The sequence below is a fragment of the Diplotaxodon limnothrissa genome, linkage group LG18 (genome assembly GCF_057381915.1).
Source record: "Diplotaxodon limnothrissa isolate DT_005_m linkage group LG18, D_limnothrissa_male_GT1.1, whole genome shotgun sequence".
In the NCBI taxonomy this organism is placed as follows: domain Eukaryota; kingdom Metazoa; phylum Chordata; class Actinopteri; order Cichliformes; family Cichlidae; genus Diplotaxodon; species Diplotaxodon limnothrissa.
The window spans coordinates 36,551,888-36,562,072 of record NC_140613.1 but is presented as its reverse complement, the minus strand read 5'-3'; the positions used below and the strand labels follow the sequence as shown (position 1 = coordinate 36,562,072).

Below are 10,185 nucleotides of genomic sequence, written 5' to 3'. Positions count from 1 at the left end.
CATGCGGCTGTCCTCTTGTTTGATGGCAGATACTCCCTGCACCCTGGACAAAAAGGCTAAAATGACCAAAGAAAAAGTGGGAAACAGTTAAACATGAGAGGTTTTTGGACAAAGTTTGTGTTTTTTCCATTGTTTAAGCACTGCTTCCAGCCAAGAGTGATGCCATATATGCCCCATAGCTGCAGAAAAGGCTAACATTGTTATCTTTTTACAAAAAAACAGCTGAACATGAGAAGTTTTTGGACAAAGTTTGTGTTCTCCATTCTTTAAGCACCGGTTCGAGCACCGTTTAAGCACCGGCACCGTTTCAAAAGTACCTATTTGGCACCGGTATCGGATAAAACCTAAACGATACCCATCCCTAATTGTAACAGCTGTGAAAATAGCAACACTGGACGTGTTAGTCGAGCTGTGGACCCCCCAGTAGTCCCAGTTCAATTAAAAAGGAGGGGAGGGCTACTGCGCAGTACAGCCACGAAAGCCGTGTGAATGGCCCAACATCCTGTGTGCGAGTTATGTGTTGTATGACGGTGTGTGTGTGTGTGTGCGAGCACCCAGGCCCCCCCCACCTACACACCTACTCTCCGCCCCCGAGGGAAGCAGTCAGACGTGTCATTGTGAAGACGTTTCAGCATATTCGTGTCCAGATGTTTGGATCTGGATTGATGGAAAGATTTTGCTCCTACGTTACAGTTGGGAGGAAAACTGGCTCATCAATTTCAAAAAATAGCTTAGACATTGTTGTTAACCCTCGGGGGGCACAGACATTTCAACATTTTGTTCCCCAAGTAGGTATTTCTCCATTCAGCTGATTGTAGTTAAAGTTTTCCTGTATTATCGGTTGCAGCTGCTGATATTCTAGAAATTTACAACTTCTTTAAATGAAATAAACATCTTGTATTTTTTATCCCTTTTCATGCCACAATGATCTGATTGTTCCCAATGGCTGTTAGTTTACCTGGGATAAGTAAGCACCTACCAGGCGGTCAGCGGGTGTTTATGGCTTTTAAAGCAGTTATGATGCTTAATACTGGAGCTTATGAAGGGCAGAGGAGAGATTTTTGCTTTAACACATAATGCTTGTTCTATGATCAACCAGGTCTGAGAGCCTGGTGGAAACATTTATACCTGGATATCCGATGTTACCTGACTGCTGGTGGTATTTACAACTCAGAGACAGAACATCTGACATGGATGAGAACTTATCTATAAGTGTGATCGTCTTTATATTGAGGTTCGTGAGTTCCTAAGGAAACACATCGTCAGCATAATGAACTCCTTTAACATCCACGTTTGGTCAGATTGCTGCCACTAGTGGCTCGATAAAAATGACAGGAAGTGAGGGAGAAAGCAGACAGGCCTGTCTAACGCCCCTCTGCAGACCGAAGCTTTGTCAAGTACGAGCCTTTATCCTAGCACGAGCGTTTGGAGAGCTGTCTGTTACCCTGCGGTGACGCTCAGACACTCCTCTTCTGCTCAGCTCGTCCATCAGAGATGACAGGATGCTGCTGCTGTGGCGCTCGTACCTCAGAGCGTAGAGCATGACGAGGCGCACGGCGTCCAGCTCAGACACGCGTGGATTTTGCAGCAGTCGCCGCACATTCTGAAAGAAGATGTTGTGTTATGGCCCAAACAAGCAGGAAAGGAAGACAGGAAGTCAACACAACGCATCCAGAATGACCTTCATTTATGACACATTCAAAAAAACCCGTGAAGCTCAGGAGGACGGAACAGCTGACATTTACCTGCTGAGCGCTCGAGTGGTCATTCTGACAGGCCAACTCCTGCTCCACCTCCGACACCTCCATCAGCTGCCGCTCCGACACTAGTCGGGACAGCTCGCCCACCACCGTCACATGTTTGGACACGGTCCCCGACATCTTCTTAAACTGGGGGTAGTTATCTACAAATGCCTACAGTGGGTGACAAAGGACACAAATCATCAACATTTTTTACAAAGCATCACATAATTAAAACATTCAAACATTCCACAAATACAAGAAAAAATACATGTAAAAGTTTTCCTTCCATCCATTTTCTGCTCCAGGTCCAGCAGTTTGAGCACAGAAGCCCAGGCCTTCCTGGGTCTGGCCTGAGCCCTCTTCCCAGGGACACGCCCAACATTCAGTTTAATTATATTTTATTTATAAAGCGTCAAATTACAAAAACAACAGTCGCCTCAGGGCACTTTATACTGTAAAGTAGACCCTACAATATCACATAGAGAGAAAAACCCAACAATCATATGACCCCCTATGAGCAGCACTTCGGCAACGTTGGGAAGGAAAAACGGACACTCATATAAGCTCATCCAGCGTTCCCTGACCAGGATGAAAAGCACATTGCTCCCCCTGAATAACAGATGGGCTCTCCTCTCCATCACCCTGGCATAGAGGCTGAGGAGTGTGATCCCGCTAAAGCGGGACGGTTCTCCCATTCCAAGGGAACTCTCCCTGCTCTATTCCGGCCCATTTGTCAGCCAATCAACATCCAGCAGCTCACGTCATCTGATTCCAACAACCAGCAGTCAGGAGGGCTGCAGGGAGCGCATCTCGGGTGAGGGAAAACTGCTCTGCTGTCTGACTTCCGTGCACAGACGGACACAGCTGTGGTCCATAAAACCAGATTTAGGGACCTCGGGTCACATCTCATCCACCCTGTTGGCCCTGACTGGATAACTTTTTAAATACATCAACCTCAGCGACTCACTGGGTGATGAGTACAAATAAAAGTCTTAAACACAGGAGACTCCAAATCACAAGTTAGGAAATGCACGTTTCTGGGCCACGCCCCAACAACGCAATCTTTAAGCCTTACGGTTGTTATCCATTCAATTTCATCCGTCCAACTAGGGCTGGGCCATATTATACCGTTCACGGTAATACCGGTATAATGTTAGGCAACGATAGGAAAATGAAATATCGCGATAGAATGGGAGTAAAGCGCGCATGCGCAGTTCCTTTGTTTTCATACGCACATGGCCGATTGTTGAGTGAAACAGATGAACCAGAATTGGTTTGTAAAAATGGTGCAACTTCAGTGATGTGGAACTGGTTTGGTGTTTGTCCGTCAGATACACGACAAAGCACATTTTTTTGCAGAACATGCAAGCGGCCGTCGTTATTGTCGTATTTGTCGGACTAAGATGCTCTTAAATCTGGGAGTAATCTGGGTCCTAAACTCCATATCTTCAGGTCAAACGAACACTGCAGCATCACTGAGCGTTAAAAACTGTCTAAATTCTTTCATCTTTAATAAAACGATCAGCATTGCTGCTTTACCAGGTGTAACTATGAAGTTTAACTTCCAGGCATCCATGAAAACAAAAGTTATTACATTTAACGGAGTTAGAAGTTAGCAGGAAGCTAGCGGAAGTTAGCGCGCTAGTTTCGCTAGTTACCTAAGCATGATATAGCATGTTCTGACTGAGAGATTTCTGAAAAAATTCAAACGTACAGCTCTGCTGTCACTTCCAACATAAATGAAGACAGGAAACTAAACAGCAGTGACGTTTGTAGGGTTACTGAAGTTGGGCTAGCTGGTATATAATGATGTGCTACGTGATCGCTAGCGACACAGCTATGTTAGCATAACATAAACAGTGAAGCTGGAGGACGAACACTAACACTTTTCCACTTATAAAAGTTAACGTGAAGGTTCCTGATGGTTAGAGACAAATGCAATCGCATGGCAGGATGCTGTAAACGGACCAAACTTCAGTCAGGAGAACTGAGATAATCCATCCACAATACGAGGTTAGTCATTAATATACTGCAACAACATGGGAATAGAGCAGCTGCCAGAGAATTCAACATTAATGAATCAATGGTACAGAAGTGGAGGAAGCAAGAAGAATGAGTTTAATAAAGTTTGATTTATCTGACTGCTTTGTTTCGCTTAATGTGCCTTATAATCCTGTGCACCTTATTGTCCGAAAAATGCGTACTGCACACTGCAGTTTAATGTTGCAAAGCACCTCTTTTTAACTTCAGTGGATATTATACATGGTTATGCTCAGGATATGTCAGCCCATTTCTACTGGAAATGCCTTTTGGTTAAACTTTCAGCAAGGAATTTGCATTTGCACTGTTACATTTTTATAAAGCTTTAATGTACATAAAAACCAGCTTCTTGTTTAAGTGAAAATAAATAGAAGGTTGTCTTTTTGCACTAGTAATGTTGTGGAGTTGTATTTTGTCTCGCATCAATTATATCGTCAGTTATATCGTTATCGCAAATTTTCAAATATATATCGTGATAAATATTTTTGGCCATATCGCCCTGCTCTACGTCCAACCATCCTCTTCTGAATGTCTTGATGCTCAATCATCTAGGTAAGTAAATCTCCAAAAGTTGATTCTGTTCTGGACGTAGCGTTTGTGGGAGAAACGTTTCGTCATCATCAGGTGACGTCTTCAGTCTCAGCTGACTGTTGGTCTCGTACGACGTTACATCTCTCTTCACTTGCATCCCAGTCATGGAAGCGTTGGAGGTAGTTCATAAGAGACTACAGGATGACCTCAGCAACAGGACCACCGTCAGCATCCACCAAGTGTGTTTGAACTGTGTCTTCATTCCACCTACTTCACATGCAAGGGTCAGTTCTACAGGTAGAAACATGGGTGTGCCATGGGCTCCCCAGTTTCACCCATCGTGGCCAATTTTTACATGGAAGAAGTGGAAAAGAGGGCTTTGCTATCCTACCCTGGAACACCACCAAGCCATTGGTTCAGGTATGTGGATGACACCTGGGTGAAAATCCAATCTCAGGACGTACCACAATTCACAGATCACATTAACTCATCAAATAAATCAGGGAGGATATGAAAAGTGGCAGGTTAGCCTTCTTAGACTGTGAGATTTCCATCAGGGCTTTGATCAGTGGCCATGAGAATTTGCATAATTACGATGAAGGACCTGACCTCCCAGCCCATTGTTCCTTCAGTGGGCTGGTTTCAGTCATTATGCAAATGTCCTGTTTATAAGATTGAAACCTGCAGTCAGCTGAGACTGAAGACGTCACCTGATGATGACGAAACATTTCTCCCACAAAACGCTACGTCCAGATGAACAGAGTCAACTTTTGGAGATCCTCTTCTGAAGCAGAGTCATGGTGGGTAAGCAGGTTCTTACAGACATCCTCCCCCCGCCTTACACTTTCCCTCCTGGGAGCTACGAGGCCTTCTGAGGCTAGTCAAAGGGTTTTTGTGTCTACCCTGGGATCTCCTCCCTGTGCCCAGAACGCCTCCAACGGACGGTGCCATGGAGGCATCCTAATCAGATACCCAAACCACCTCAGCTGGCTCCTTTTAACACACAAGAGAAGCGGCTCCACTCCGTCTGGAGGTTTGAGTTACTCGATCTGTAAGGCTGAGCTCAGCAACCCTGCACAGGAACCTCATTTCAGCTGCCTTTCAGATTTCATGACCACAGCTGAGGGCTGGAATGTAGGCGGACTGGTAAATCAAGAACTTTGGCCACCTCTCTCTTCACCACGACAGTCCGATACAACGCCCACATTCCTGCTGACACCAACTCGCTGGCCCGATTCACGCTCCACCTCCCCATCATTTCAACTCTCTTGCTTGTGGCGACCTCCATCCTCCAATCCAGAGGGAGCATTCCAACATTTTTCAGCAGTTGCTATGACGGGGAAATTAACTACAGAGGCCAAACCAGTTGTGTATCAGGCTGTAAACATGATTATTTCTGCATTTTAACACAGGAGTCTAAGGGGACTGACTCCCTGCTGAAGCCTCTGGACTGCAGAGGAACTCACATTTCCAGCGCTGGGGTCGATGTTCGTGTAGTAAAACCTTTAAACTTGTATCAGTAAACAAGCTGAGCCCTGGCTGGAGCCTGACCTTCATGTCTGAGATGGACTCCAGCTTCTGTTGTCCTTTTGGCTTTTTCTTTTGGAAATCCTCCATCAGGTTCTTTATATTGGTGCCAATCTCTCCAAAGTTCAGGTACAGGTTCTAACGAGGAGACGAGAGAGCGAGGTTAGTGACTGTTAGGACTCGTTTCTGCTCTGAGAGTTACCATTGTAACCTGGACTGAAGGGGCAGCTGAAACATCACATTTTTAAAGTCTGCTAGAAACCTACCAACATGACGAGCGCAGCTTGTTTCTGTCACTCGTTTCAATCCTATTAACGCTGAGCACAGATGCTGACAGATGTGAGCAGATGTGCTGCTGTGTGAGACTCACGTTGGCGTAGAACTCGTCATTCTCAGCTGACAGGACCACCTCTCTCAGGTCTTTGCTGATCCCGGGCACTCTGGACAGGTCGATCCTGTTGTTGTTGAGGCCAAGCAGCTCGTGGACCATCGCCTGGTATGTCCACTGCAACACAGCGAAAGCTCGTAAACACGCACGCGCTTCACACAGACACACAACCAGTGAATTTATGATTTGCTCATTTTGTACACACAACAGCCATCAAATGAAAGTGACAAATGAGCTGCAGAGGATGCAGTGTGAAAGATGACAGAATTATTAAAAGTGCAAAATGATGTCACAGAGGACAGCGAGCGGTCACCTGATTGAGCAACGGCGTGATGGCATCGTCGCTGCGGTCCAGGATAAGCAGCAGAGGAGGAACTTCAGTCTTCCTGAAGTCAAACAGCTCGTACTCCTTCGTGATGATTTGCTGACAACAAACAAATAAAATACTGAGTAGTACTTTTATTCTTCAGAGCACTACTTGAGTAAAAGTGTTAACAGCTTGAGGCTCAAGTGTTTAAACCCAAGTGCTCAGGTTACAGCACAGAGCTGACATCATCTTTGACCAGCCAACAGGACACTCGGTGCTAAAATAACCTGTAGTGGCATTAAAAGCACTTTTCAGTGAGTGTGTGATGACGTGTGTGATGATGTTGCTGTGGAAACCTTGACGCTCTCCGCGAGCCGCTTGGACATGTCTGAGGACAACTGGTAGCGGATCATCGGACATTTCTTCAGAGCAAGCAGGACGGAGGTCAGTCCCTGAGTGCAGCGTGCCAACATAGAGGGTTCCCAGCTCCGCCCCTAAAACACACACAGGTGATGTGATTGCAGCATGTGGAGCTTTTTAGGGCGGAGCTCTGACAGCTGAGGGCCATGTGGTTCTTACCCGAGTGACTCCCTGCAGGTTCAGAGAGAACAGGTGAGGATTCACAGCGATGAAGTCTCCATAGAACTCCTGCAGACACACACGCGCACACACACACACATGCAGACACACACACACACACACACACACACACACACACACACACACATGCAGACACACACACACACACACACACACACATGCAGACACACACACACACACACAGGCACACACACACACACACACACACACACACACACACACACACATGCAGACACACACACACACACACACACACACACACACACACACACGCAGACACAGGCAGACACACACACACACACACACATGCAGACACACACACACACACACACACACACACACGCAGACACAGGCACACACACACACACACACACACAGTAAGCTATACTTCTGCTACTTTGGTTTTGATGATGTCACTCAGGTGTGTAAAGGGTTAGAACTGTGTTCACAGCAAACATGGCGCCGAGTTTGTCCTCGTGATGCTCACGCGGGCAGGACGACAGCTTGCCAGGACATCCTATGAATTCTCAGACCTCGGCACAGTTTTGTTCTGTGTCTGCTTTAAAATTAAATTTGATCAAACAGCTCGGCCCGACCAAACCGCCATAGTAAGCTCCTCCTCCATTTGTGACTGTCAGCATCTCACCTGACACTTGGAGAAATGATGATGTAGCACTGATGGTCATGCAGGCCAAGCTGGATGTTAATAGCAAGGAATTCTTTCATATTACATACATAACCGTAGCATGTTGGGCTACATGTTACTGATGTCATCAAATGAAGGCGTCACAGAGGAACACTTTCAGCTCTAGTCAACTTAAACTCTGATTATAAACAAGTATTTGTTGTATTATTAGAGGAAATGTTTAATCAGTGAAATAATGATCTGTCCAAAGCTTGAAGGTTTCCACATGTCAGACGTGAATCACGGTTAACTGGATCCAGCCTAAAAATCACAAACGTGCCGCCGTTACCCAAATCACTACGTTCACTGATGAGATGGAAACGCCAACAGCTGTTTTTCTGCTCCTGATCTCACGCTCAGTTGCTCCTTTGACTCAAACCTCATAATTAGTTGAAAAGAACAACCCGACGGAGCAAACGGTCGAGCTCACAGGATTCATGCTGGTTAATGAAACTGAAACAATGAGAAGATGACACAAAGATTTAACCCTGCAGCATCAGCTGACCTCTCTCTGCAACAAGGAGGTGAAGACAGAAAAAGACCCTGGACTAATATTATTATATTAATGTTGTTAAGACGTATTTTGGCAGAGTCAAGTTCAGCTAAGAATGAGCCGCCATGACTGACAGAGAGATCTTACATCATGTAGAAATATTAAACCCCCACGCTTCCTCGGAGGTCCTGACACTCACCTGGACTTCAGCCACCACTTCCTGTTCATCAGCCTCAGCCAAGGCCTTGATCTCACTCTTACTGATCACGTTGCTAAAGTCTGAAACACACACACAGACACAGACACAGACACACACACACACACACACACACACAGCAGTCAGTTGATGGACTTCAGGTACAAACAAACTTCTGCCCCAAACCAAACTCCAGAGAAGAAGTCTCTGATATCTGTTCAGCTGACAAGTCCACAGCTGTAAGTGAAAGATACCTCACATTTGATGACAGTGTCACCCTGTTTAATCAGACTGGCGTCATTAAAAGCAGCAGGATTCGCTTTTAGCAGCCCCTCTTCAATGTGTATAACGAATTTTCTGATAAGATCGCTGATCTCTAGGATTCTGCAGCAAAGCTAAACTCAGTTGTGTATCTTAGCTTCCGAACTATGTTTGAACTGTCCGAGGACGACGAGTGTCAAACCAGCAACCCTGTTCTCCTCTCACTCCAGCCCTAACTGTCACTGTGGAAACTTACAGATGAAGTAGACGCTGTACTTGGGCCTCCTCAGCTCCTGGATCAGGTGCTCCACATTCTCCTGCAGCAAGCACACAAACACACAGTTGCAGATGGTGTTACCTCACACACAGACACACACAGAGTTACTCAGAGGGCGGTTTGTACCTTGGTGGGCCGCAAGAAGCAGATGGCTTTAAGGTGCTTCATGTTATCCCTGTTCTGAGAGTCAATCCGCTCAAACAGGTAAACCTCCTTCTGCAGGATCTCAGACTGAGTGTACACCACGCTCACTATACTGGTCTGAACACACACACACACACACACACACACACACACACGCACACACACACGCACACACACACACACACACCATCAGACACAGTAACGTTGCTGTAAACACTGCTGAGCACCAGCACCGCTAACAGTCCTGGGTCGGTCCTCACCGTCTCCTTGTCCATGAGCAGCACCTTCATCCCGGGCCCGCTGATCTCGATCATCTTGGAGATGTACTGCTTCACCGCGAGCGTCACATTCATGATGGCGACACTCAGAGACCACAAACAAAAACAAATAAACAAAGAGCAGCGGCTGCAGAGAGGGTTTTTTCGTCTCTTTACCTGCGGAGCTGCTATAACAACACTGGAGCAAACTTCCTTCCGGGTCCCTGACGTCACGTGCCGCACGCACTCTGCTTGCGTCATCGGGTTCTGAGAGATTTTTCTAAACTGGTAATAATAATAACAATAGTAATAATAATAATAATAATAATGCACGTTGATATTGCCTTTTAGGCTGACGTAGAATAACATCCTTCAGTCAGAATTTTAAAATGGAAAAACGTAAATTACACAATTCCACTCGTGAAATGCTTTATTTATACCAAAAACAACAACAACAAATACTAGTCTTCGTTAACATATATATTTACATGCAAATAATATACATGTAAATATATTTACTGATTTCTTTTTACATTTTGTTGGTTGTTGTGTTAGAAATCGCCACACCATCCTAACACTTTGGGCTGGAAAGTTTAGGTAGGTAGATTCCGGAGCTGTTACATTAGAGCCTTTGATGGTCGCCGTTCATGTCTTTAATCAGAGTTTATAGACTCTGTAAATAAAAACAGTCCCAAACTGATTAATTCTGTGTTGCTAATAATTAGCTTAGCATTAGC

At 45.5% G+C, this 10,185-nt stretch overlaps 1 protein-coding gene across 1 annotated transcript in view; it reads right to left on the bottom strand.

The window, feature by feature from the left end:
• vps45 (vacuolar protein sorting 45 homolog) overlaps positions 1 to 9,663 on the bottom strand; it is a 15,903-nt gene extending 6,240 nt beyond the window's left edge. The window contains exons 1-11 of the mRNA XM_085377888.1: positions 9,452 to 9,663; positions 9,174 to 9,308; positions 9,027 to 9,087; positions 8,513 to 8,592; positions 7,115 to 7,183; positions 6,892 to 7,029; positions 6,542 to 6,652; positions 6,211 to 6,345; positions 5,865 to 5,978; positions 1,746 to 1,913; positions 1,445 to 1,603 (exon numbers count right to left, since the gene is read on the bottom strand). Coding sequence (XP_085234014.1) covers positions 1,445 to 1,603; positions 1,746 to 1,913; positions 5,865 to 5,978; positions 6,211 to 6,345; positions 6,542 to 6,652; positions 6,892 to 7,029; positions 7,115 to 7,183; positions 8,513 to 8,592; positions 9,027 to 9,087; positions 9,174 to 9,308; positions 9,452 to 9,544 — 1,263 coding nt within the window. The 5' untranslated portion in view covers positions 9,545 to 9,663. The remainder of the gene's footprint in view (positions 1 to 1,444; positions 1,604 to 1,745; positions 1,914 to 5,864; positions 5,979 to 6,210; positions 6,346 to 6,541; positions 6,653 to 6,891; positions 7,030 to 7,114; positions 7,184 to 8,512; positions 8,593 to 9,026; positions 9,088 to 9,173; positions 9,309 to 9,451) is intronic.
• Between the last annotated feature and the right edge of the window lie 522 nt (positions 9,664 to 10,185).